At 36.6% G+C, this 27,080-nt stretch overlaps 5 protein-coding genes, 2 long non-coding RNA genes and 6 other non-coding genes across 13 annotated transcripts; 2 read left to right on the top strand and 11 right to left on the bottom strand.

The window, feature by feature from the left end:
• The first annotated feature begins 533 nt into the window (after positions 1 to 533).
• LOC105383996 (sperm-associated antigen 6) lies at positions 534 to 8,137 on the top strand. Its single transcript, XM_048631539.1, has 14 exons — positions 534 to 793; positions 1,106 to 1,210; positions 1,718 to 1,875; positions 2,526 to 2,572; positions 2,770 to 2,854; positions 3,328 to 3,462; positions 3,775 to 3,888; positions 4,476 to 4,649; positions 4,901 to 5,068; positions 5,537 to 5,686; positions 5,961 to 6,119; positions 7,370 to 7,515; positions 7,720 to 7,780; positions 7,974 to 8,137. The coding sequence occupies exons 1-14, from the start codon at positions 754 to 756 to the stop codon at positions 8,046 to 8,048; spliced, it is 1,617 nt and encodes a 538-aa protein (XP_048487496.1). The 5' UTR covers positions 534 to 753; the 3' UTR covers positions 8,049 to 8,137.
• Positions 6,150 to 7,029, bottom strand: LOC125490966 (DNA-directed RNA polymerase III subunit RPC7-like). Its single transcript, XM_048631540.1, has one exon. It carries the CDS (start codon positions 6,907 to 6,909, stop codon positions 6,250 to 6,252), a length of 660 nt encoding a protein of 219 aa, XP_048487497.1. The 5' UTR covers positions 6,910 to 7,029; the 3' UTR covers positions 6,150 to 6,249.
• LOC105383967 lies at positions 8,055 to 14,502 on the bottom strand. The gene is made up of 19 exons (XR_007268011.1): positions 14,311 to 14,502; positions 14,031 to 14,102; positions 13,766 to 13,826; positions 13,532 to 13,589; positions 13,304 to 13,357; positions 12,448 to 12,514; positions 12,186 to 12,262; positions 11,948 to 12,008; positions 11,692 to 11,749; positions 11,452 to 11,508; positions 11,222 to 11,268; positions 10,958 to 11,025; positions 10,687 to 10,751; positions 10,446 to 10,508; positions 10,154 to 10,247; positions 9,913 to 9,963; positions 9,398 to 9,721; positions 8,727 to 8,860; positions 8,055 to 8,251 (listed from the first exon to the last, which is right to left on the bottom strand). It is a non-coding gene; the product is annotated as an uncharacterized LOC105383967 (long non-coding RNA).
• LOC119694451 lies at positions 12,076 to 12,142 on the bottom strand. The gene has a single exon (XR_005254877.2). It is a non-coding gene; the product is annotated as a small nucleolar RNA SNORD31 (small nucleolar RNA).
• LOC125491033 lies at positions 12,819 to 12,886 on the bottom strand. Its single transcript, XR_007268065.1, has one exon. It is a non-coding gene; the product is annotated as a small nucleolar RNA SNORD31 (small nucleolar RNA).
• LOC125491034 lies at positions 13,901 to 13,965 on the bottom strand. The gene has a single exon (XR_007268066.1). It is a non-coding gene; the product is annotated as a small nucleolar RNA SNORD31 (small nucleolar RNA).
• Positions 14,503 to 14,532: 30 nt separating the features above from the next.
• LOC125491006 (sperm-associated antigen 6-like) lies at positions 14,533 to 18,054 on the top strand. Its single transcript, XM_048631767.1, has 7 exons — positions 14,533 to 14,547; positions 14,818 to 14,985; positions 15,454 to 15,603; positions 15,878 to 16,036; positions 17,287 to 17,432; positions 17,637 to 17,697; positions 17,891 to 18,054. The coding sequence occupies exons 1-7, from the start codon at positions 14,533 to 14,535 to the stop codon at positions 17,963 to 17,965; spliced, it is 774 nt and encodes a 257-aa protein (XP_048487724.1). The 3' UTR covers positions 17,966 to 18,054.
• On the bottom strand, positions 16,067 to 16,946 carry LOC105383966 (DNA-directed RNA polymerase III subunit RPC7-like). Its single transcript, XM_011554105.3, has one exon. The coding sequence runs from the start codon at positions 16,824 to 16,826 to the stop codon at positions 16,167 to 16,169; it is 660 nt and encodes a 219-aa protein (XP_011552407.2). The 5' UTR covers positions 16,827 to 16,946; the 3' UTR covers positions 16,067 to 16,166.
• A 1,360-nt stretch (positions 18,055 to 19,414) lies between the features above and the next one.
• LOC125490967 lies at positions 19,415 to 25,195 on the bottom strand. Its single transcript, XR_007268012.1, has 19 exons — positions 24,985 to 25,195; positions 24,577 to 24,737; positions 24,228 to 24,292; positions 23,948 to 24,019; positions 23,683 to 23,743; positions 23,449 to 23,506; positions 23,221 to 23,274; positions 22,365 to 22,431; positions 22,103 to 22,179; positions 21,865 to 21,925; positions 21,609 to 21,666; positions 21,369 to 21,425; positions 21,139 to 21,185; positions 20,875 to 20,942; positions 20,604 to 20,668; positions 20,363 to 20,425; positions 20,071 to 20,164; positions 19,830 to 19,880; positions 19,415 to 19,638 (listed from the first exon to the last, which is right to left on the bottom strand). It is a non-coding gene; the product is annotated as an uncharacterized LOC125490967 (long non-coding RNA).
• LOC125491035 lies at positions 21,993 to 22,059 on the bottom strand. The gene has a single exon (XR_007268067.1). It is a non-coding gene; the product is annotated as a small nucleolar RNA SNORD31 (small nucleolar RNA).
• On the bottom strand, positions 22,736 to 22,803 carry LOC119694450. The gene has a single exon (XR_005254876.2). It is a non-coding gene; the product is annotated as a small nucleolar RNA SNORD31 (small nucleolar RNA).
• Positions 23,818 to 23,882, bottom strand: LOC119694449. The gene has a single exon (XR_005254875.2). It is a non-coding gene; the product is annotated as a small nucleolar RNA SNORD31 (small nucleolar RNA).
• Positions 25,196 to 25,946: 751 nt separating the features above from the next.
• LOC105397261 (60S ribosomal protein L14) lies at positions 25,947 to 26,928 on the bottom strand. Its single transcript, XM_011569275.3, has 2 exons — positions 26,779 to 26,928; positions 25,947 to 26,513 (listed from the first exon to the last, which is right to left on the bottom strand). Exon 2 carries the CDS (start codon positions 26,505 to 26,507, stop codon positions 26,007 to 26,009), a length of 501 nt encoding a protein of 166 aa, XP_011567577.1. The 5' UTR covers positions 26,508 to 26,513; positions 26,779 to 26,928; the 3' UTR covers positions 25,947 to 26,006.
• Between the last annotated feature and the right edge of the window lie 152 nt (positions 26,929 to 27,080).

The raw sequence follows: 27,080 nt of genomic DNA, 5'->3' as shown, positions 1-27,080 counted from the left end.
TATCTTCAAGTATCAAAATGTTAAGGTTTGACTCAACTGAAACCAGATGAAACCTACAATCAGTGGTATGTAAACAATGTTCGTCTTGGGCTCTAAACCTAGGTTTATCGATAAATGAAGCGTTGGTTCTAATAAAAAATGAGTTATTACAATTTGTACAATGCTACATACCCGTCATACACGCTGTACGAGCGTAAACATCCTCCAAATTCGACAAAATGTGTCCAGCTTGATATTCCGCTAAACATTGTATAAAAACTCGATAAATAACTTCACTAGCTTGACTACGAATATTTTTCTTCATCTTCCTAATTGCAACCAAGCGTAAATTGTTGCTTTTATCTAGATTATCCTTATAATTAATAAGAAAATTCAAAAAAACAGCCAACCGCCTATTGACATAAACAATTGTTATGACTTTTATGTTTCTTTTCTAATGGTGCCAGGCTCCTGAAAATTTTAGTTCCTCAAACATTAATTTCAGGACTTTATAGTTTCACTGTACGCATTGTTTCCTTACGATTTCCTCAATAAGCTCATTGTAGCGCGCAATCCTTGCCATAGAATGATGTTACGCAACCTCTATGCCCGTATAGTTTGAAAACATGTCATTTTAGCATTCATGCCACACGTCATTTCGAAAGCAACACAAATTACTATTTTGCATGTGTTTTGCATATTGCATTAGCTACATCTAAGGAACTTCTGTATATCATACCATCTAACTAAACGCTTAGATAAGTATACGTAACCATGAGCCATTCTATGAGCAGTGCGCGGAACATCCAGCTGGGTGAGTGGATGGCCCACAGCCACTATGCTTCTTGTATATAGTAATCAAACTTTAATAGCTATTGTTGTAAAACTTAGCGTGTCGGTGACAAACACTATTTAGAGCTGAATGAATAGGGTCAGCGTGGTGGTAGGGCATTGGCCAGTGTCAATATAAGTCTCAGTCGCTGACTGCCCAGGGTGCGCCGGGAGTATACATTAGGTACAATAGCGAACATCAGTGTTTACGTCACTCGAATAGCCCAACCAACCAACTAGCTACCATACCAGCGCTTCAACCGTGCTTAATTATAACAACGTGGGTTGGTTCCAGTGTTCGAGACGTACCAGAAGGCGCGGCTGGTGTTCGCGCAGTCCATGGCCGAGCTGGCCACGAGGTCCACCAACACCAAGTGTCTGCAGAACGCCGGTGCCTTGGGTTGGTCAAGTATTGTTTTGTGATGTAAGCTGTAGCTATAGTTATCCCTTCGAGGATATAATAGGTTACCTACTTACTATACAGGGTGTTGCAAAAAGGGTATATTAAGCCGAAACCAGCATGTGCAGCATGTTATATCTAAGCCCGAAACTGAAATCAGAATTTCAAAATAGTTTACCGTTTTCGAGTTATTGACGATTGAATACATTGTTCATTGCTGCTTTGCTTTATGTTCATAACTGATAATGATGACAAGGATCTAGGTAATTAGAACCTAATAGGCGATACACACTATCAGCAACGAAACCCAAGAATGAGTTCGTAGTGCCGACCGCTCGTGTCATTATCATTAATGATCGTACCTACCACCAGCTCACTTAGGAACCAAGTTGAATGCATGGAATAGCCCCTTTAGCCATGAGTAGATATGTACTTATAACAATGTTTTTTTTAACATGTAGGTAAGTATTAATATATTTAACTGAAGCCGCAACCCATGTCCCCCAGAGCTGCTATCGCCCCTGCTGTCGGACACATGCGCGCAGGTGCGTCAGTGCGCGGCGGTGGCGGCGGCGCGGCTGGCGGAGCACGACGAGGCCGCCGCCAGGACGCTGCTGGACGCCGGCGTCGTGGCGCAGATCTTGCAGCAGATCAATAAGTATAATGTACGGGCTTCTTCTGAGTGCCGGTGGTAGAAGTGAAACTTGCGCGCAGTGGTGGACGTTGGTGCATTTGCATCAGAAGCTGACTGTACTGTAGCTTCATAAGTGAATGCTTGAATGAGTAGACGGTTCATGAGTTTGACATAGGTACCCAAACCCAACATAATCCTTTTTTGCATTTATTGCCATCACCGTTAGTCAGTCAGGTACTTATAGTGTAGATAGATTTATTTAAATAGTTGTTATTGTATGAAATATCACGTCTGTACATAAGTGCAGCAGTCTGAAGGTTAAAGATAATATTATGTGGGACTAGCAATAAACTTGCAGGTAACAATGCACACATTACAGCGTGCGACCTAAAGAGGCGTTAGTTAGACGATCTCGCACCACAAACCACAAGAACCTTTTAATCAGATGCCTATAAATTCAAATTTATTTTGTAAGTAAGTACCTACTGAGGTCAAAGTCAAATTTCACCTGCATCCTGTTACTAAGTACTTATCTATATCATCATTAAGATGAACGATCTACTTACCTAAGGCTAAGTACCTCACTATAGTGTAAAATGTAAAATTCGAGATAGTAGGTATATGATATGCCTGTAAGTATACAGTCCAGTAGTGCACCAGTAATTTCAATATTTTTTGCAGGTTTACTACAAAAGATCTGCGTTATATTTATTGAGAGCTGTTGCAAGGTAATTGTTGCGATACATAGTTTAACTATATCAACTTATAAAGTTTAGTTAGCGTGTATAACTAGGTACTAAGGTACAACAATGGTAGGTAGGTATAAACTTTATTTCCTGTTGAAGAAGTAGTTATGGCACTGCCTAGGTAGGTACCTATTTCATATTAAACTAGCTACAAAGTAATAAGTATGGTTATTTTGTAGACATAACGAGGAGTTAGCGTCAAGTGTGGTGCGCCTGGGTGGGCTGGAACAAATCGTCGCATGCCTCGAAGACTTTGATACACAGGTAGGCCTACCTAGACCTATTTTACCATTTAAATTAATATACGCACCAACTACCTACCTACTAATACGAGAGGTATGTAGGAGAGGTTACACTACTGTTAATATTTTAGGCCAAATTCTCCTCTTATAGTTATACCTGCTAATTGATAGAGAATAAACAAAGACAGACTCAAAACCATTGCACGACATGCCACTATTTATACAAAAGGAGATTAAGGAGAGGAGGGAAACGACAGAGTGGCAGCCATCGTTAGTGATCAAAAGTAACGACGCCGAGCAGCCACTACAAACGTCTGTATGACATCGCTCTTAGAGGTACAGTCAGCTGCATAAGTACATAAGTAGTACCTTGTCAATCTAAAACCGGCTATCCATTCATTGAAACATTGACGGTTCGTCAGTTGGACAAGGTACAGAAGTGTACCTACTATAGCTACTTATGCTGCTGACCGTACGTATACAATACATTCGCAGGTGAAGGAGAACGCGGCGTGGGCGCTGGGCGTCGTGGGCAAGCAGTCGGCGGCGCTGGCAGCGGCGGCGGCGGACGCGGGCGCGCTGCCGCTGCTGCTGCTCGCGCTGCAGGAGCCAGAGATCTCGCTCAAACAGGTAAAAACTACTCGTGGTAATACGCCTTACAGCCTATCACGTAGGTATCTACAAATTATGTTAGGTAAAGTGAAATTCAAAGGGGGTCTGAAATTGCTATGAGGCTGCTATAGGCTGAAGAATAAGATGAGTTTTATATGTGCAATCAAAATACAAAAAATGAGAGGCCTCATTGGTGCTGTGCGTTTTTATGACTGCTACTTTGGGACGGAACGACGACGACGCAACGCAGTGCCAATGGGGACTTACCCTAAGACTATGAGTAAGTACATAATATTATGTATGAGATATATTTCATCGTCACACTTACAGATAGCAGTGGGTGCGCTGGCGGACTTGTCCCAACACATCCCCGAGGCGGTGGCGGACGCGGGCGCCATCCTCCACATCGTCCGCACACTCGAAAACCAAGACCCCAAGTTGAAGGTAAGTACCTTACTAATTACCTACCTAAATAAGGCTCACACCATTCCACACACATCACAGCAAATAAATTCGAATACGCGCTTCGCTCGACGAGGCACTTCGATCGATACATCTCAGCAATAATAAAACTTTAATTAACGACTTTTCTTAATTCTGATTTAACGACCTTACTGGATCTCCATCCATATAGTCTGTGGTTAGGTACAGTAATATAGCATTACAATGCATTCACATTTTATAGCAGGAGGTGGTTGTGGATAAGGTTGGCTGGCTCAAATTATGATGTCATGTGACCATGCAGTTTAGTTGAACATTGCGCCCCGGCACGGCATAGTGTGCGATTTGATTGAGATTTAAAATAAATAAAAATAAAAAAGCCTTTTATTTCTTACCAAAAGAAACTTATGCTAGTATCATGCAGAAAAAAATAATATTTAACGAACATTTAAAAATTATTGATTTAAGTACTTATGGTTATTTATTATTTTACTCTTAAATAAATTGTATTAATTAATTAATTAAAAGCATGCAGTATTCCATTCAAGGATTGAGATTTACCCGCCTATAATATTGTCTCTCCTCCACAGCGCAGTGTGCTATGCGCGCTGTCGACACTGTCGTCGGCGCGGCCGGAGCTGGCGGAGGCGGCGGCGGCGGGCGGCGCGCTGCCCCCCGCGCTGCTGCACCTGGGCCACGCCGCCGCGCCCGTGCGCCGCGCCGCCGCCTGCTTCGTGCGGGATCTCGTCAAGCATTCTGTCGATGTGAGCTGCTGCTTTTCATTTGTTTGTGTAGGCCAGTAATATTAGTTCAATGGTGTAGGCAGTTTGGCGCGAAAGGCAAAAAAAAACTTTTAGTTAAGTCTCACGTCTCCTATTACTATGTATGTTATTCCTAAGTAGGTGGAACCTGAGATAAATCGCCGCCGGAGCGACTTTATGAGCTGCTATAGACTGTACCTGTGTAGGTATTTAGTTATACAGGACATTCTCTAAATGAGTACCTATATTTCCAGCTGGCGCAGTTGGTGGTGAACTCGGGGGGCTGCGGCCCGCTGGTGGAGCTACTGGCCGCGGGGGGTGCGGCGGGGTGTGCGGGGGGCGCGGCGGTGCCGGCCGCCATGGCGCTCGGCTTCATCGCCGGACAGTCCGACCAGCTCGCCATGGCTGTCATCGAGGCAAAGGTACTCAAACAGACATAGTAAATCACGCCTATACATTCTTATGTTAGTTTTACCGATATTTCGTAGTCAAAATCCTGTAAGTACTATTAACTTCTTTAGATGAGCTCTGGAGACAAATCAATATTCTACATAATGATTGTTTTCATGATTTAGCTACAAGATACGTTCCTATTAAATGATAGGTACATAGATTTTATTCTCTCGGATCTTGCACAATGCTAAGTTTAGCTCATTTCCTGTTAACTACATTGGGACTAAACTGGTTCTGCATGTTTACCTATGATATTTTTTATAACCACCAAGTTTAGCTCACTGCTATTTCATAGCAACTAAACTGAGTCTGCCTACCCATTTTTACCTATGATGTTTTTATAACCACCAACTCACGCACACACTCCTAATTACATAGCCACTATAATTAGGGTCTGGATTTTTACCTATAAAATGTAATGTTTTTGCTACCACCAGGCGGTGCCAGGTCTAGCGAGCATGCTGCAGGGCGCCGACAGCGAGGAGGCGGCGCTGGCGGCGGCGTGGGCGCTGGGCCACGTGGGCAAGCACTCCCCGCAGCACAGCCTCGCCGTGGCCGTGGCGAATGTCTTCCCCGCGCTTATGCAGGTATTGCTGCTTTTTTGGGGTACGAATTTACCTGTTGAACCTCTATTCTATAAGTTGAAAAGCCCTCAAGAATACCTTTCAAACTCAATAGTTTATTCCATCCACAAGTTTTACAGGTGTTGAATAGATAATGTAAAATTAACCTATAATAACTTGAAGTTAAGAACTGAAAGTTGCTGGTGTTTCTCTTGAGGTTCTATTGTATTCACTAGTGAACACATTCCAAGTCCCGTTTACTTGATTGGTTTGAAATGTGAAATGAATTTGTTTATAGCTTTACACTGACCCAAAATCATCAGCTGAGGTGAAAGGGCGAGCTTGTTGTGCCTTGAAGCAGGTGCTGCAGTGCTGCCTGCACCGCCCCGCCCTGGAGCCCATGCTGCACGCCGCGCCGCCCAGCATACTCAAATATGTGCTGGCACAGTATGCCAAAGTAAGTTCAGGCTGACTTCAAAACCACCAGTAGTTAATAAACTCATTTATTCATCAAGTAACAAACTGTCTTCAATATCACAGGCACAAATTGTGCATTAACTCTTCCAAAAACTTAACAATGACATTGATCAATACACTGGACCATCATCAAGGTTGTCATCTTCTTCATCATAGTCTTCACCATTATCAAAATAGTTATTTGCATAGTCTGTTCCATCATCAAGCTCAAACTCTTGTTCTTCTTCATCCTCAAGCTCTTCATCGTCACTGTCGCCCTCCTTTTTCACGACGCCGTCTTCATTTGTCTCCATAACTTCCTTAGATCTTTCTTGAGATTCTTTCTTCTCTAGAGTTTGCAATCTCTTCTCTATATGTGTAGGATCGTCGAGTTTTCGTTTCCGTGTGAGCGTGCGGACGCGGCGCGCCTGCGGCCGCAGCTCGCTCGGCATGTTGCCCCACACGCAGTCCAGCGTGCCCACTTGCTTGTCGTCAAGAGCCAGTAGCTTGTACTTATCTGAATACCGCTCTACATCATCAGTCTTTGTTTTCGTAGTTACATAGGCGGGTGACTCGTGTAAAAATTCAATGAATTGTTCTTTGACTATGACCATGTAATCTGTAGCAGCATCGCAAGGCAGCGGTAAAGGCTTTGCTTCTATTTTAGGGAATAACGGAGGGGGCGCGAGTGTTGGTGCATTATTCTCACCTCTTGCGATTCCTAGAGCTTGCAATTGTTCATGTGTTAACGAAGTACCACTACCACCCCTCCCTCTGCCTCTGCCAGCCATTATTTATAGAATTCTGTATATATTAATTTAATAAGGATCGAACTGTTGAGGAAATTTGTTTGTTTATCTTTGGATTTTTAGGTTATTTTATTTTGTCTAGTCTCTGACAGTCTGTCTGACATTAATTTGACATTGACAACAACCGAAGCTTTTGGCCTCAGATCAACCTTTTGGCTGATTACATTAGATAAAGTACTCTGTGAATAATATAAGGCCGGCCACACCTAATAATTCATTCAAGAAAATTTATAATTTTAAAATTTCTTCACATTAACAGTGTTTCTTTTTAAGCTGCGTACAGACCGGCCAAACGAACGGGTTTCGTTAACCTTCGTTGCTGCAATCTGCCCCTGTTTATGTATGATAAATATCCATCGTTGGGCGTTCGTTGGGTCGGTCTGTACGCAGCTTTACCCGACTGCCGAAGGAGGAGGATAATGTTTTCTTCTTATTTTTACAGATACTGCCTAACGATGCCCAAGCTCGTAGACTATTTGTTTCCACGGGAGCCTTGAAAAAAGTACAGGAAATCGAAACCTCACCTGGAACATCTTTGATGGAGTATAAAAATATAATCAACAGCTGTTTCCCGGAAGAAATAGTTAGGTTAGTTAGTTGATTCTTATCATCCGTGCATGACCGAATTTATAGTCGGCAGAAAAGAAATCTGACCCCTTATCTTAGGTACAGTTTGTTGCTAATTGAAGTGATTTGATTGCTGAGAAATGAGCTGTAGTGTAGGACGCTCTTCGGCTAGATGGGGTGACGAAACGAACTTCTCACTAGTTCATGACCTAACCTTTTTTGCAGGTATTATACTCCAGGATATTCGGATGCGTTGCTGGACAGAGTCGAAGCGTATACCCCTCAGGTGATCTTACTTTCTTAACTTTTTAGTAACTAAGTATATGCTTCAGTGCTAACGACTCTTGCGAGTATATATTATTTCCCCCAACTTTAACTAGGGTCAGGTCAAGTTGGGTGAGCCGACACCAACACAACTTTCTTGATCCCTCCTCTACCTCGATTCATAGTTAACATTCTTCGCTTTTTACAATTTACAGATTCCTGAACTATTTACCGACAAAGTGCCCAGTGACTGCCAAAGTGAAATAACTATAGAAAATGGTCAAAAATAAAAATGCTTTTCTATTTCTCCATGTATTATAATTTATTGTAAAATACAATCTAAATTGTTTGTTCATACAATAAATTGTTACTACCTTTCTTTGCGGGTATTACTTATTGCTTTTCTAGAGTCCAAGAAGTTTTTTCGACTTGGACAATACCACCTCCAACAGTAGACTTTTCAATCACCATTGATTGTCCGATTATTCTGTAACTGAAAACCAAAATACCAGTTAAGCCACAGTCAACAAAAGAGACAAATGAGTACCTATCCACCCTGTTTGATAATTACCTAGTTACGATCACACAAACTCGTTAAGTAGTAGATAGATATATGTTAGTGTTTGCGCTGGGGGTGGATACGTATCTCTTTCTCTGACTGTACCAATTTTATTGGCTAATCCTTTCACCATTGGTGACCATCCTTAGGTACTACCAGCTCAGTGAACTTTACTTATAATCGTCCACGGCTTTATTCAGGGTATTGCAAAAAGGGAATAGGTACTAAGCCGAAACCTACATATGCAGCATGGCCCGAAAATACATAGGATAGGTCTCTATTTGGCCTCTAACTGCCACAAAAAATCGTCATACAACCACCACCTATTTAAAATAAGAGGGAGGGCGTCTTACGTTTGCTTTATTAAGCACTAGGTCTAATAAATAGGTAGGTACCTATATATACTTACTTTTCATCAGCTAGCATGTTTAGTACATCGACACCAGCCATATCAATTTCGAAGAAGTCATCAGTCGTGCTAAACATAACTTTTAGTTTAGTAAGTCGATCTTTCAAACGTGTAAGTTCTTCAGGATACAGCCCCTTGTAAATAAAAAAGATTGATTAGATTCTCTGCTATTTAATTTATTTATTTGCTTGGTCCACGAGTGAGTATTAAGTACATTGAGGATGAGTACAGGCGACAATGCGTTGTTCTATGGTCGGGTGCTATGAAAAGTGCTAGTAAGCGTGCGTAGGTACATACTTGCGTGTAAAGCAAAGTACCTGGTAGGCATAGAAATGGGGAGAAAAAGTTACAAGTAAATTACAGAAGGCGAGCCCCAGTTTTTGTTTGAGTCGTCATTATTTACTCCCAATAGCAAGATATTTACGTTACAATTAATTTGTTGGTCAGGTGATCATTCGTGCTGCCAAAGTTTCACTTGGTTTTCTTCTCCATTGGATCCTGGCTTTGCTGACTGTACTATTCTCACCAATATAATAAGTTAAATTTAACTGTCAATCATAATCTATTTTTTGCATGCTATTACTGTATGCACTAATAAACATTAGTGGAGCCAGTTACTTACTAAAGCAGTTGACACGTTCATATTGTTCATGTCCGTAATGGTACTCTACCTTAATTTTCCAAGATGTAGGACTTGAAGATACTAAAAAATCCAACTGAACAACCACTATGTAATGCATATTTTACTAAATTAATGCGGGCACAGGACTACTAGGTAATATTGTAGGTCCTTGAGTGCGATGCTCAAATACTATGTTTGTACAGGACCCTATCGAAAAGGAAGAGGATATGGTTAACCATAAATTGATAATACATTATTTGATCGATACGATCGTGTTTTATTATGAAGTAATATTAAAAATGACATTATTTACGCTTAAATTAATTATATAATATTTAACACAATGTCGTTGTCGGTGAGCAGCTAAATTTACCTGTAAATATAAGATATAAATACGTTAGCTAAGCAATATAAGTAACTTTTCTGAGCTCAATACATACTTAATGTTATCAGAGAAAATTTTCTTCAAATGGATCAGTTATATGCTTGTCTATTTTATAATCATCATTCTATAATCGGCATAGGTTAAGGTAATTTAATGTTAATAAATATTTAGATATTTACCTTATTTGCAATGTAAAAGCAAAGAAGAATACCCCACAGAAGACTTGCACACTGCAAAAAAAATAAAATGCATGAAACAACTTGAATAGAAGACATAAATATAAATTATTCATATAAATAGATCAGTAAAATATATCCTCAAATATATCAGTTATATGCTTGTCTATGTTGTATTCATCATGTAAGTTACGTGAAAGTTAACTCAATAAATTACATTGCGATGAACACAATAAAGCATTACCTTATTCTCTGGTAACATTGGAGGTATCGCATATGGACATTGGTGTTGATGTATCTGTCGGTGTGTGACATGTCCCCACATATCATATTATTATCTGTAAATAAAAAGTGTTGTAAGTATACATATTTTATATTAACAAATTAAGCAGAGTATGTATTTATTTTGAATCAGTATTACCATACCATATTTTCCCCACGATTTAGTGAGCCAGGGATAACTTAGCAGTTCATCATATTATTACCTAAATAGCAATTAAACTTAGCACCTACATAAAGAAAAATATGAAATTTACCTTCTGCTATTATAATTTTCTCCAGCCAGTACTCGGCTCAGCCCCATTGTTTTGGTATTAAATCTGTAATAAATAAGAAGTATTTAAAAAGGATTTCAACTGTATGAAATATATAATTATTTCATTCTTATTTTCAGTATTACCATACCATACTATCCCCACGGTTTAGTGAGCCAGGGATAACTTAGCAGTTCATCATTAAATTACTAGATGTACCATATTAATTCCAAAAATTATGTACCTTATAATTTTGTCCTTGTGCCAGCACTTGTTTCCTCTAAGTACACCATTTTAGGCTTGACGAATCTGTAAAAGAAATTATTACAAATTAATTTTACTTGCAAAATGGATAAACAATAATTTGATTGAAATATGTATATCTTCAGTAATACCATACCATACTATCCCCACGGTTTAGTGAGCCAGGGATAACTTAGCAATTCATCATATTATTATTAAAAAAAACTTTGATTAATGTAGTTATAAGATAAATAATAGTGTTGATTTAGTACCTATTAATTTATTCCGTGGTCACATAATCCTTATCCAACCACGAAACCTTTCTTCGTGGATAGCATATCTGTCAATAAAATGAAAATATACTTGAAGACAATATTATAAAAATAATGATTATGATGGCTAATGCATGCAAACATTCAGTTGTTACCATACCATATTTTTCCCCACGGTTTTGTGAGACAGGGATAACTAATTGTATCATCATTTTAAAGACTTTCTAGCTAATAGCTTTGAAATATTTTAATGCTTATATTTACCTTTCGATTTAGAAGAGAAGAGTTGTAGGGCAGTTTTCAGGAATAAACTGTAAAATAAAGAAAATCACATTAAAATGATTTCACAATGCCTACATACAATTTTCAGTAAATTATAGATGTCAGAATAATCGATCAACATATTGCTTCAGACTGGGGCGATAATAAATCATCATGTAAAGATTCTATAAACTGTATGATTTTGATTTGTTTCAAATGTAATTCCCACTCACCTATTCATTAAATTATTTTCATTTCATCTTATCTTAGATGTAGTATGTGGATAAAACCTGTGAAGATATAAGATTTAGACCAATTTATAATTAAAATACCTAGAGCAACAAATAATTATAAATTCAATCAGGACCATCGATCTACACTTATTTTATATTCAGTGGCATTGGGGCGATATTCGATCTCATCATGTAATTATTTAAAGTCATAATAAATTAATGAAAAATAATTTCACTTACCAAAAAAAAGCTGCAGTTTAGTTATTCTTTGATTTGGAGTCTCAAGATGATCAAAATCCTGTAAAATGTATAAATTATTAGACAGACCTATGAAAATTTATCATAAAATTCATGAATAAAAGCATAACGCAATCAGAACCATCGATCAACATTTTATATTCAGTGGCATTGGGGCGATATTTCGATCTCATCATTTGCAAGTATTCAGTCAGTATGACTAGAAATAATATCAAATGTAATTTAATCGTTATCTTACCATGAAAAAAGCAGAATGTTGCACAGTTTTTTTTTTGGTAGATACATATCGTTGTGCTGTCCTGAAAAAACATTTACAATATTAGTTGAAATAAAGTAATTTAAATTAAATAGTGTGGCGTCTTTTTTATAAAATCAGAAAAATCGATCAACATCTGCTTCAGACTGGGGCGATAATAAAATCATCATTAAAAAAACATCTCAATTTTAATGATTTCATTATTAATTAATTTACTGACCTGTTTAATACAATTATGCAGCTTTACTTTCACATCGTTGAGAAATTCCATGGTGTAGATGTAGATGGAGCAAAATTCTGTAAAAATAAAAATCATATTAGTTTTTAATAATGTAAGCATGCTTTACTAAATGTAGTGTGTTAAAAATCAGAACCATCGATCTACATTTTTGTTCAGTGGCATTGGGGCGATAATTTAATCTCATCATGTAAAAATTGAAATATCTTGTTAAATGATTATTAAATGACATTTAAATGCTTACCAAAGGACTTGTAGTTATTCTTCAATCATTTGGGTTGCATTTTGTTCATTGTTCAATGTGCATACATCTGTAAAAATATTTAATAAATTATAAAAAACATATTATTTTACACCAACAGTGTAATGATGTTATAACAATTATAATTGAATCAGAACCATCGATCAACATATTTGTTCAGTGGCATTGGGGCGATATTTCGATCTCATCATGTGTGCAATTAAAAAAAATATGAATAAAAAGCATATTCCGCTTACCAAAAAAAAAAAAGTCCATCTATTTGCATTGTAGTCTATGTGTTGATAACCTGTAACAAATAAATTGATGCTGTTACTAAGTTAATATTATAAAGTCAATTCACAAAAAAATTGTTAAGTATATCAGAAAAAATCGATCAACATTTTATTTCAGACTGGGGCGATATTGAAGTCATCATGTTAGACACGTGTCAATAAATAAAACATTCAGAAATTGTGGGTTTGATTCATATCTTATGTAAGTAAGATAGCATGACCCCATACACCATGTTCATTATGTTTCTTCATAAATTATTGTACAGAACTTATACCTACATCCATCACATTATAATGCAATTAAATTTTACTTACCAGTTTCAACATCTGTGTAGCAGCTGCTTTTCAGACCGTTGTTGCATTCCATGTTGTTTTTCAAAACCTGGGAAACACAAATTTGCTTTATTTTCTAATTATGTGTAAACTTCTCCAGTACGTATGGAAATATAAAATCAGGACCATCGATCTACATTTTTGTTCAGTGGCATTGGGGCGATATATCGATCTCATCATGTGTGCAAAATTTGAAGCAATCAATTATTATTAAAATATAACCTGCAGCTCACCAAGAAATCAGGAGATATTTCAACAATCTTCATTGTATTTAATCCAATGGTGACCTGTAAAGATATTTTTTTGGTTAGACTACAATATTATCAGTGGTAATGGATTTATGGATTAACAATATAATCAGAACCATTGATCAACATTGTATATTCTGCAGGCATTGGGGTTTCGATCTCATCATGTTATGTGAAAAAAACAGTTACACAAACAATAGATTATTTTCTTACCAAGAATACTGCAGATCATGTTACTTTGTTCAACGGAATGTACGATGTTCGTCAAGTCCTGTAAAGGTAATTTATGGTTAACTATAATGAAAGTAGTATGTCGTGAATATTTGGGTGGAATTAATATTTATTCAGAACCATGGTTCAACATTGCATATTCAGAAGGCATTGGGGTTTCGATCTCATCATTTTAAGTGTAGTATTGACAAACAAAAACATAATATATTAACTCACCAAGACAACACCAGATCAACTTATTGGATGTTTTTGAGTTTATTCATTGATGTCCCACACCCTGAGAAAAAATACATTATTAAAATGAGAATTAGGAAAAACAAGATCCAATTATCCAAGAACAAATTATTTCAAATCAATCAGAATAATCAATCAACATAGGTTTCAGACTGGGGCGATATCAAAATCATCACATTATTTTATTACAGATACCATAACAAAACCACAAAATTCATACATTTATAATCATATACATATTTATTACCTTTTTCTCGTATCAGCAGCTTTACAGATAAGTAGATCGATCGAAGATAGAGACGTTTATTCTGGATATTACCTGAAAAAAAAAAAAAACATAAATGTTGAAAAATAATAATAATAAGCTATGTATGGTTCTTCAAAGGAAACAATCATAATAATCGATCAACATGACAATTTCAGACTGGGGCGATATTAAAATAATCATTTTAAAGAATTTTTGTTAATTTATGTTAGTTACTAAATAAATTAAGGTACCTATGTAGGTATTAATTACATTTACTTACATGGAAATTCAGCAATCCTGTGTCTCTGTTGCAGCATTTTTATCATTATTTCATTCGGTCCTGTCCTGTTACAGGACTCCTGTATGGAGAAAAATGAACATGAAATTTTAATAAATGACAAAAAATGCTCCATGATAAATAATTTTTAACTTGGGCGATTGTCACACTCAACCCTTGGACGTGTGGCTATAGGCAACCACACATCTTACACGGAGTGTGATAATGTTCCTAGCCAGAGTCACGCACTTCTGTCGATGTGAGCTGCTGCTTTTCATTTGTTTGTGTAGGCCAGTAATATTAGTTCAATGGTGTAGGCAGTTTGGCGCGAAAGGCAAAAAAAAACTTTTAGTTAAGTCTCACGTCTCCTATTACTATGTATGTTATTCCTAAGTAGGTGGAACCTGAGATAAATCGCCGCCGGAGCGACTTTATGAGCTGCTATAGACTGTACCTGTGTAGGTATTTAGTTATACAGGACATTCTCTAAATGAGTACCTATATTTCCAGCTGGCGCAGTTGGTGGTGAACTCGGGGGGCTGCGGCCCGCTGGTGGAGCTACTGGCCGCGGGGGGTGCGGCGGGGTGTGCGGGGGGCGCGGCGGTGCCGGCCGCCATGGCGCTCGGCTTCATCGCCGGACAGTCCGACCAGCTCGCCATGGCTGTCATCGAGGCAAAGGTACTCAAACAGACATAGTAAATCACGCCTATACATTCTTATGTTAGTTTTACCGATATTTCGTAGTCAAAATCCTGTAAGTACTATTAACTTCTTTAGATGAGCTCTGGAGACAAATCAATATTCTACATAATGATTGTTTTCATGATTTAGCTACAAGATACGTTCCTATTAAATGATAGGTACATAGATTTTATTCTCTCGGATCTTGCACAATGCTAAGTTTAGCTCATTTCCTGTTAACTACATTGGGACTAAACTGGTTCTGCATGTTTACCTATGATATTTTTTATAACCACCAAGTTTAGCTCACTGCTATTTCATAGCAACTAAACTGAGTCTGCCTACCCATTTTTACCTATGATGTTTTTATAACCACCAACTCACGCACACACTCCCAATTACATAGCCACTATAATTAGGGTCTGGATTTTTACCTATAAAATGTAATGTTTTTGCTACCACCAGGCGGTGCCAGGTCTAGCGAGCATGCTGCAGGGCGCCGACAGCGAGGAGGCGGCGCTGGCGGCGGCGTGGGCGCTGGGCCACGTGGGCAAGCACTCCCCGCAGCACAGCCTCGCCGTGGCCGTGGCGAATGTCTTCCCCGCGCTTATGCAGGTATTGCTGCTTTTTTGGGGTACGAATTTACCTGTTGAACCTCTATTCTATAAGTTGAAAAGCCCTCAAGAATACCTTTCAAACTCAATAGTTTATTCCATCCACAAGTTTTACAGGTGTTGAATAGATAATGTAAAATTAACCTATAATAACTTGAAGTTAAGAACTGAAAGTTGCTGGTGTTTCTCTTGAGGTTCTATTGTATTCACTAGTGAACACATTCCAAGTCCCGTTTACTTGATTGGTTTGAAATGTGAAATGAATTTGTTTATAGCTTTACACTGACCCAAAATCATCAGCTGAGGTGAAAGGGCGAGCTTGTTGTGCCTTGAAGCAGGTGCTGCAGTGCTGCCTGCACCGCCCCGCCCTGGAGCCCATGCTGCACGCCGCGCCGCCCAGCATACTCAAATATGTGCTGGCACAGTATGCCAAAGTAAGTTCAGGCTGACTTCAAAACCACCAGTAGTTAATAAACTCATTTATTCATCAAGTAACAAACTGTCTTCAATATCACAGGCACAAATTGTGCATTAACTCTTCCAAAAACTTAACAATGACATTGATCAATACACTGGACCATCATCAAGGTTGTCATCTTCTTCATCATAGTCTTCACCATTATCAAAATAGTTATTTGCATAGTCTGTTCCATCATCAAGCTCAAACTCTTGTTCTTCTTCATCCTCAAGCTCTTCATCGTCACTGTCGCCCTCCTTTTTCACGACGCCGTCTTCATTTGTCTCCATAACTTCCTTAGATCTTTCTTGAGATTCTTTCTTCTCTAGAGTTTGCAATCTCTTCTCTATATGTGTAGGATCGTCGAGTTTTCGTTTCCGTGTGAGCGTGCGGACGCGGCGCGCCTGCGGCCGCAGCTCGCTCGGCATGTTGCCCCACACGCAGTCCAGCGTGCCCACTTGCTTGTCGTCAAGAGCCAGTAGCTTGTACTTATCTGAATACCGCTCTACATCATCAGTCTTTGTTTTCGTAGTTACATAGGCGGGTGACTCGTGTAAAAATTCAATGAATTGTTCTTTGACTATGACCATGTAATCTGTAGCAGCATCGCAAGGCAGCGGTAAAGGCTTTGCTTCTATTTTAGGGAATAACGGAGGGGGCGCGAGTGTTGGTGCATTATTCTCACCTCTTGCGATTCCTAGAGCTTGCAATTGTTCATGTGTTAACGAAGTACCACTACCACCCCTCCCTCTGCCTCTGCCAGCCATTATTTATAGAATTCTGTATATATTAATTTAATAAGGATCGAACTGTTGAGGAAATTTGTTTGTTTATCTTTGGATTTTTAGGTTATTTTATTTTGTCTAGTCTCTGACAGTCTGTCTGACATTAATTTGACATTGACAACAACCGAAGCTTTTGGCCTCAGATCAACCTTTTGGCTGATTACATTAGATAAAGTACTCTGTGAATAATATAAGGCCGGCCACACCTAATAATTCATTCAAGAAAATTTATAATTTTAAAATTTCTTCACATTAACAGTGTTTCTTTTTAAGCTGCGTACAGACCGGCCAAACGAACGGGTTTCGTTAACCTTCGTTGCTGCAATCTGCCCCTGTTTATGTATGATAAATATCCATCGTTGGGCGTTCGTTGGGTCGGTCTGTACGCAGCTTTACCCGACTGCCGAAGGAGGAGGATAATGTTTTCTTCTTATTTTTACAGATACTGCCTAACGATGCCCAAGCTCGTAGACTATTTGTTTCCACGGGAGCCTTGAAAAAAGTACAGGAAATCGAAACCTCACCTGGAACATCTTTGATGGAGTATAAAAATATAATCAACAGCTGTTTCCCGGAAGAAATAGTTAGGTTAGTTAGTTGATTCTTATCATCCGTGCATGACCGAATTTATAGTCGGCAGAAAAGAAATCTGACCCCTTATCTTAGGTACAGTTTGTTGCTAATTGAAGTGATTTGATTGCTGAGAAATGAGCTGTAGTGTAGGACGCTCTTCGGCTAGATGGGGTGACGAAACGAACTTCTCACTAGTTCATGACCTAACCTTTTTTGCAGGTATTATACTCCAGGATATTCGGATGCGTTGCTGGACAGAGTCGAAGCGTATACCCCTCAGGTGATCTTACTTTCTTAACTTTTTAGTAACTAAGTATATGCTTCAGTGCTAACGACTCTTGCGAGTATATATTATTTCCCCCAACTTTAACTAGGGTCAGGTCAAGTTGGGTGAGCCGACACCAACACAACTTTCTTGATCCCTCCTCTACCTCGATTCATAGTTAACATTCTTCGCTTTTTACAATTTACAGATTCCTGAACTATTTACCGACAAAGTGCCCAGTGACTGCCAAAGTGAAATAACTATAGAAAATGGTCAAAAATAAAAATGCTTTTCTATTTCTCCATGTATTATAATTTATTGTAAAATACAATCTAAATTGTTTGTTCATACAATAAATTGTTACTACCTTTCTTTGCGGGTATTACTTATTGCTTTTCTAGAGTCCAAGAAGTTTTTTCGACTTGGACAATACCACCTCCAACAGTAGACTTTTCAATCACCATTGATTGTCCGATTATTCTGTAACTGAAAACCAAAATACCAGTTAAGCCACAGTCAACAAAAGAGACAAATGAGTACCTATCCACCCTGTTTGATAATTACCTAGTTACGATCACACAAACTCGTTAAGTAGTAGATAGATATATGTTAGTGTTTGCGCTGGGGGTGGATACGTATCTCTTTCTCTGACTGTACCAATTTTATTGGCTAATCCTTTCACCATTGGTGACCATCCTTAGGTACTACCAGCTCAGTGAACTTTACTTATAATCGTCCACGGCTTTATTCAGGGTATTGCAAAAAGGGAATAGGTACTAAGCCGAAACCTACATATGCAGCATGGCCCGAAAATACATAGGATAGGTCTCTATTTGGCCTCTAACTGCCACAAAAAATCGTCATACAACCACCACCTATTTAAAATAAGAGGGAGGGCGTCTTACGTTTGCTTTATTAAGCACTAGGTCTAATAAATAGGTAGGTACCTATATATACTTACTTTTCATCAGCTAGCATGTTTAGTACATCGACACCAGCCATATCAATTTCGAAGAAGTCATCAGTCGTGCTAAACATAACTTTTAGTTTAGTAAGTCGATCTTTCAAACGTGTAAGTTCTTCAGGATACAGCCCCTTGTAAATAAAAAAGATTGATTAGATTCTCTGCTATTTAATTTATTTATTTGCTTGGTCCACGAGTGAGTATTAAGTACATTGAGGATGAGTACAGGCGACAATGCGTTGTTCTATGGTCGGGTGCTATGAAAAGTGCTAGTAAGCGTGCGTAGGTACATACTTGCGTGTAAAGCAAAGTACCTGGTAGGCATAGAAATGGGGAGAAAAAGTTACAAGTAAATTACAGAAGGCGAGCCCCAGTTTTTGTTTGAGTCGTCATTATTTACTCCCAATAGCAAGATATTTACGTTACAATTAATTTGTTGGTCAGGTGATCATTCGTGCTGCCAAAGTTTCACTTGGTTTTCTTCTCCATTGGATCCTGGCTTTGCTGACTGTACTATTCTCACCAATATAATAAGTTAAATTTAACTGTCAATCATAATCTATTTTTTGCATGCTATTACTGTATGCACTAATAAACATTAGTGGAGCCAGTTACTTACTAAAGCAGTTGACACGTTCATATTGTTCATGTCCGTAATGGTACTCTACCTTAATTTTCCAAGATGTAGGACTTGAAGATACTAAAAAATCCAACTGAACAACCACTATGTAATGCATATTTTACTAAATTAATGCGGGCACAGGACTACTAGGTAATATTGTAGGTCCTTGAGTGCGATGCTCAAATACTATGTTTGTACAGGACCCTATCGAAAAGGAAGAGGATATGGTTAACCATAAATTGATAATACATTATTTGATCGATACGATCGTGTTTTATTATGAAGTAATATTAAAAATGACATTATTTACGCTTAAATTAATTATATAATATTTAACACAATGTCGTTGTCGGTGAGCAGCTAAATTTACCTGTAAATATAAGATATAAATACGTTAGCTAAGCAATATAAGTAACTTTTCTGAGCTCAATACATACTTAATGTTATCAGAGAAAATTTTCTTCAAATGGATCAGTTATATGCTTGTCTATTTTATAATCATCATTCTATAATCGGCATAGGTTAAGGTAATTTAATGTTAATAAATATTTAGATATTTACCTTATTTGCAATGTAAAAGCAAAGAAGAATACCCCACAGAAGACTTGCACACTGCAAAAAAAATAAAATGCATGAAACAACTTGAATAGAAGACATAAATATAAATTATTCATATAAATAGATCAGTAAAATATATCCTCAAATATATCAGTTATATGCTTGTCTATGTTGTATTCATCATGTAAGTTACGTGAAAGTTAACTCAATAAATTACATTGCGATGAACACAATAAAGCATTACCTTATTCTCTGGTAACATTGGAGGTATCGCATATGGACATTGGTGTTGATGTATCTGTCGGTGTGTGACATGTCCCCACATATCATATTATTATCTGTAAATAAAAAGTGTTGTAAGTATACATATTTTATATTAACAAATTAAGCAGAGTATGTATTTATTTTGAATCAGTATTACCATACCATATTTTCCCCACGATTTAGTGAGCCAGGGATAACTTAGCAGTTCATCATATTATTACCTAAATAGCAATTAAACTTAGCACCTACATAAAGAAAAATATGAAATTTACCTTCTGCTATTATAATTTTCTCCAGCCAGTACTCGGCTCAGCCCCATTGTTTTGGTATTAAATCTGTAATAAATAAGAAGTATTTAAAAAGGATTTCAACTGTATGAAATATATAATTATTTCATTCTTATTTTCAGTATTACCATACCATACTATCCCCACGGTTTAGTGAGCCAGGGATAACTTAGCAGTTCATCATTAAATTACTAGATGTACCATATTAATTCCAAAAATTATGTACCTTATAATTTTGTCCTTGTGCCAGCACTTGTTTCCTCTAAGTACACCATTTTAGGCTTGACGAATCTGTAAAAGAAATTATTACAAATTAATTTTACTTGCAAAATGGATAAACAATAATTTGATTGAAATATGTATATCTTCAGTAATACCATACCATACTATCCCCACGGTTTAGTGAGCCAGGGATAACTTAGCAATTCATCATATTATTATTAAAAAAAACTTTGATTAATGTAGTTATAAGATAAATAATAGTGTTGATTTAGTACCTATTAATTTATTCCGTGGTCACATAATCCTTATCCAACCACGAAACCTTTCTTCGTGGATAGCATATCTGTCAATAAAATGAAAATATACTTGAAGACAATATTATAAAAATAATGATTATGATGGCTAATGCATGCAAACATTCAGTTGTTACCATACCATATTTTTCCCCACGGTTTTGTGAGACAGGGATAACTAATTGTATCATCATTTTAAAGACTTTCTAGCTAATAGCTTTGAAATATTTTAATGCTTATATTTACCTTTCGATTTAGAAGAGAAGAGTTGTAGGGCAGTTTTCAGGAATAAACTGTAAAATAAAGAAAATCACATTAAAATGATTTCACAATGCCTACATACAATTTTCAGTAAATTATAGATGTCAGAATAATCGATCAACATATTGCTTCAGACTGGGGCGATAATAAATCATCATGTAAAGATTCTATAAACTGTATGATTTTGATTTGTTTCAAATGTAATTCCCACTCACCTATTCATTAAATTATTTTCATTTCATCTTATCTTAGATGTAGTATGTGGATAAAACCTGTGAAGATATAAGATTTAGACCAATTTATAATTAAAATACCTAGAGCAACAAATAATTATAAATTCAATCAGGACCATCGATCTACACTTATTTTATATTCAGTGGCATTGGGGCGATATTCGATCTCATCATGTAATTATTTAAAGTCATAATAAATTAATGAAAAATAATTTCACTTACCAAAAAAAAGCTGCAGTTTAGTTATTCTTTGATTTGGAGTCTCAAGATGATCAAAATCCTGTAAAATGTATAAATTATTAGACAGACCTATGAAAATTTATCATAAAATTCATGAATAAAAGCATAACGCAATCAGAACCATCGATCAACATTTTATATTCAGTGGCATTGGGGCGATATTTCGATCTCATCATTTGCAAGTATTCAGTCAGTATGACTAGAAATAATATCAAATGTAATTTAATCGTTATCTTACCATGAAAAAAGCAGAATGTTGCACAGTTTTTTTTTTGGTAGATACATATCGTTGTGCTGTCCTGAAAAAACATTTACAATATTAGTTGAAATAAAGTAATTTAAATTAAATAGTGTGGCGTCTTTTTTATAAAATCAGAAAAATCGATCAACATCTGCTTCAGACTGGGGCGATAATAAAATCATCATTAAAAAAACATCTCAATTTTAATGATTTCATTATTAATTAATTTACTGACCTGTTTAATACAATTATGCAGCTTTACTTTCACATCGTTGAGAAATTCCATGGTGTAGATGTAGATGGAGCAAAATTCTGTAAAAATAAAAATCATATTAGTTTTTAATAATGTAAGCATGCTTTACTAAATGTAGTGTGTTAAAAATCAGAACCATCGATCTACATTTTTGTTCAGTGGCATTGGGGCGATAATTTAATCTCATCATGTAAAAATTGAAATATCTTGTTAAATGATTATTAAATGACATTTAAATGCTTACCAAAGGACTTGTAGTTATTCTTCAATCATTTGGGTTGCATTTTGTTCATTGTTCAATGTGCATACATCTGTAAAAATATTTAATAAATTATAAAAAACATATTATTTTACACCAACAGTGTAATGATGTTATAACAATTATAATTGAATCAGAACCATCGATCAACATATTTGTTCAGTGGCATTGGGGCGATATTTCGATCTCATCATGTGTGCAATTAAAAAAAATATGAATAAAAAGCATATTCCGCTTACCAAAAAAAAAAAAGTCCATCTATTTGCATTGTAGTCTATGTGTTGATAACCTGTAACAAATAAATTGATGCTGTTACTAAGTTAATATTATAAAGTCAATTCACAAAAAAATTGTTAAGTATATCAGAAAAAATCGATCAACATTTTATTTCAGACTGGGGCGATATTGAAGTCATCATGTTAGACACGTGTCAATAAATAAAACATTCAGAAATTGTGGGTTTGATTCATATCTTATGTAAGTAAGATAGCATGACCCCATACACCATGTTCATTATGTTTCTTCATAAATTATTGTACAGAACTTATACCTACATCCATCACATTATAATGCAATTAAATTTTACTTACCAGTTTCAACATCTGTGTAGCAGCTGCTTTTCAGACCGTTGTTGCATTCCATGTTGTTTTTCAAAACCTGGGAAACACAAATTTGCTTTATTTTCTAATTATGTGTAAACTTCTCCAGTACGTATGGAAATATAAAATCAGGACCATCGATCTACATTTTTGTTCAGTGGCATTGGGGCGATATATCGATCTCATCATGTGTGCAAAATTTGAAGCAATCAATTATTATTAAAATATAACCTGCAGCTCACCAAGAAATCAGGAGATATTTCAACAATCTTCATTGTATTTAATCCAATGGTGACCTGTAAAGATATTTTTTTGGTTAGACTACAATATTATCAGTGGTAATGGATTTATGGATTAACAATATAATCAGAACCATTGATCAACATTGTATATTCTGCAGGCATTGGGGTTTCGATCTCATCATGTTATGTGAAAAAAACAGTTACACAAACAATAGATTATTTTCTTACCAAGAATACTGCAGATCATGTTACTTTGTTCAACGGAATGTACGATGTTCGTCAAGTCCTGTAAAGGTAATTTATGGTTAACTATAATGAAAGTAGTATGTCGTGAATATTTGGGTGGAATTAATATTTATTCAGAACCATGGTTCAACATTGCATATTCAGAAGGCATTGGGGTTTCGATCTCATCATTTTAAGTGTAGTATTGACAAACAAAAACATAATATATTAACTCACCAAGACAACACCAGATCAACTTATTGGATGTTTTTGAGTTTATTCATTGATGTCCCACACCCTGAGAAAAAATACATTATTAAAATGAGAATTAGGAAAAACAAGATCCAATTATCCAAGAACAAATTATTTCAAATCAATCAGAATAATCAATCAACATAGGTTTCAGACTGGGGCGATATCAAAATCATCACATTATTTTATTACAGATACCATAACAAAACCACAAAATTCATACATTTATAATCATATACATATTTATTACCTTTTTCTCGTATCAGCAGCTTTACAGATAAGTAGATCGATCGAAGATAGAGACGTTTATTCTGGATATTACCTGAAAAAAAAAAAAAACATAAATGTTGAAAAATAATAATAATAAGCTATGTATGGTTCTTCAAAGGAAACAATCATAATAATCGATCAACATGACAATTTCAGACTGGGGCGATATTAAAATAATCATTTTAAAGAATTTTTGTTAATTTATGTTAGTTACTAAATAAATTAAGGTACCTATGTAGGTATTAATTACATTTACTTACATGGAAATTCAGCAATCCTGTGTCTCTGTTGCAGCATTTTTATCATTATTTCATTCGGTCCTGTCCTGTTACAGGACTCCTGTATGGAGAAAAATGAACATGAAATTTTTATAAATGACAAAAAATGCTCCATGATAAATAATTTTTAACTTGGGCGATTGTCACACTCAACCCTTGGACGTGTGGCTATAGGCAACCACACATCTTACACGGAGTGTGATAATGTTCCTAGCCAGAGTCACGCACGCAAAACGTTATTTTGCGTACATCGGCTTTGGTAGGGTAATTGTAAACAAGGTAATATAAGTCTTCAGAAAATTCAGCTGCCTACAATCTTCAATCAACTTACCTGTAAAAAATGTGTGCTGCAGATATCTGTTCTATTTCATTTCAACCCGGTGGTGTAGTCAGTGTTGCCACCACTCTGTCTCAATCACTTGGTCCTTGTAGTGTCCACAGTCAGTTCAGAATATCATGTTAGGTCTGATGGCATGTTTAGCACCTTCCATTCTACAAATAATAAAATATATTAGTTAAGTACTATATCAAATAAACGAAATTGTGTTAAAGTACATGTTACATTAAATTATTTGTTACACTCAACCCTTGGATGTGTAGCTATAGAAGCCACACATCTTACACGGAGTGTGATAATGTTCCTAGCCAGAGTCACGCACGCAAATCAATGTTTTTGCGTACATCGGCTTTGGTAGGGTAAAATATTACAAATATATTTTTAAATATAATATGACTGTACCTTGATTTTGTGGTATTCCACAATTGAATGGCATGTTACTTCCAGGATGTAAATAACCTGTAATGAAAAATCTTGTTAGAGATGATTTATAGATTAAGCTCATAAGTTATAAGTACCAATATTTGTTCAGTAAAGTGGTATGTTTGAAATCACTAAATTTCATACGAACGAGACTATAAAAATTAATTCATCATATTGTAATTGATCTATGTGCATTGAGTACTACAATATTTAATTACAATATGTAATATCATTTCACATACCTTCTAGTCAAAAAAAATATAAATTCACTAGTGCAGCTGTTTGCATGTCCTGAAAGAATTTTTGTAAATTAATTTTAGATAAAATATTTATTTTTAATTACCTAAAATTAAGTAATTCAGTATGGTGGTAAGGTTGAAATCATTTAATTCATACGAACGAGACTATACAATTATTCATCATTTTAAATTAATACTAAATAAGACTGTTTAGTTTATATTAAATAATTTTAATTACCTTTATGATGGAAGAGACATACTAGTGGTTGGTGGGTCGTCTTTTTCATCAGCTAGTAAAGTTGTCAACTTCTTTGAATGCCATAAGTAAATTCATCAGTAGATCTTATCAATTTAATTCTGAAATAAGATAGAGACAATTAGATAAAGCATCCTTCCGTACTTGAATGTATTTTGTGGTTTTGTAGAATCAGTGAAGTGGTAAGTTTATAATCATTTATGTCATACGAACGAGACTACAAAAATAAATTCATCATAAGATATTTATGTTTACCACCATGTGTTAATCATAAAAACGATAAAAAGTGCTCACCGCATATCACATATCTGCTAGATGCACTCACTACCTGAAAAAGAAAGAAAATTGAGTAAGGAAAAAACACCACATGTACACCATTGTATTGACAACTCACCTCATTGAATCACTTTTAAGATTCAAGGACTATCAACAAAAACTGGCGCATGTTAGCTTAAAGTAACTCTTTATTTGATTAGTCCTTAGATATTCAACACACAAAATTAGAATTACTTCTTCGCTGGTTTTTTAGCTGGCGCCTTCTTGACTCGGGGTTTCTTAGCGGGAGTCTTGGGGGTCCTCTTCTTGCCGAAGGTGCCGCTACGGGCCGCCTTCACCTTCAAGCTCTTGAACACCGCGGTTCTGGCGCGGTTCCTCTTCACGCGAGCGGCGCTTAGCTTGAACCTGTCGTAGTCGGTCATCTGTGCGCGCTTCTCCTTGTTGGCGAGCTTGGTGGCCCACTGACTCTCCACCCACTTCTCGTTGAGCTTAGCGTCCGTCCATGCTTTCCTCACAACACGTGTGGGCGCTGTGAAGGGGTAGCTCAGGCGGAACTTTGTGAGGTGCAGCTGGTTGAGGCGGATCTGTTGCCGCGGGACGCCGCTGCCGGGTCCGTCAACGAGGGCACGGGTCTGGTCGATGACATCGACGATGCTCACAAGCTTTCCCTTCAAGGGACCGTCAGCTACCAGGGCAACACGGCCCGGTTGTACGTACCGCGCGAAAGGCATGACGTTCTGGAATATACACAAAACCGTTAGCACACACTTTGTAGATTACTCAGAAGGTACACTTAATACACGACTACGGTTGAATTTACTAAAACACAAGACACCAAAATATGACAACAATCATAACCTAACAATCTAGAAACACCACTACGTGAAGAGAAATACAAGTTGCCACGGTTAATTTTGGGTGCCGGCGCAAACATTTTGGTTACAAAATGATAGAAACTGAAATTTATCACACTGATTCCTACGGATTTAAAATAATTCTAACCTTTCAACGTCTTTGCACAATGTCTAAACTCAGAAAAAGAACCACAGACAATATTTTATTTCTCAACTGTCAATGCATAGTGTTGTCCTCCTCAGTTAATCTAAAAACCGTAAAATTTATAATCGATCGATTATGATAAAATAAATTGATTCACACGAGATTAGCATCATTAGGCCAAAAATAATAAAATTATACAAAAATTGTCAAGGAAATCTCTTATTTTACGGTCTTTTTGGGTAGCTTTTCATTAAAATATGAATCAGCCTTCCAAATAAATATTCCAAGAGACACTACTTCCGGTT

The sequence above is a fragment of the Plutella xylostella genome, chromosome 29 (assembly GCF_932276165.1).
Source record: "Plutella xylostella chromosome 29, ilPluXylo3.1, whole genome shotgun sequence".
NCBI lineage: Eukaryota > Metazoa > Arthropoda > Insecta > Lepidoptera > Plutellidae > Plutella > Plutella xylostella.
Note: the sequence above shows the minus strand (reverse complement) of the source record. Positions and strands in the feature narration are given on the sequence as shown.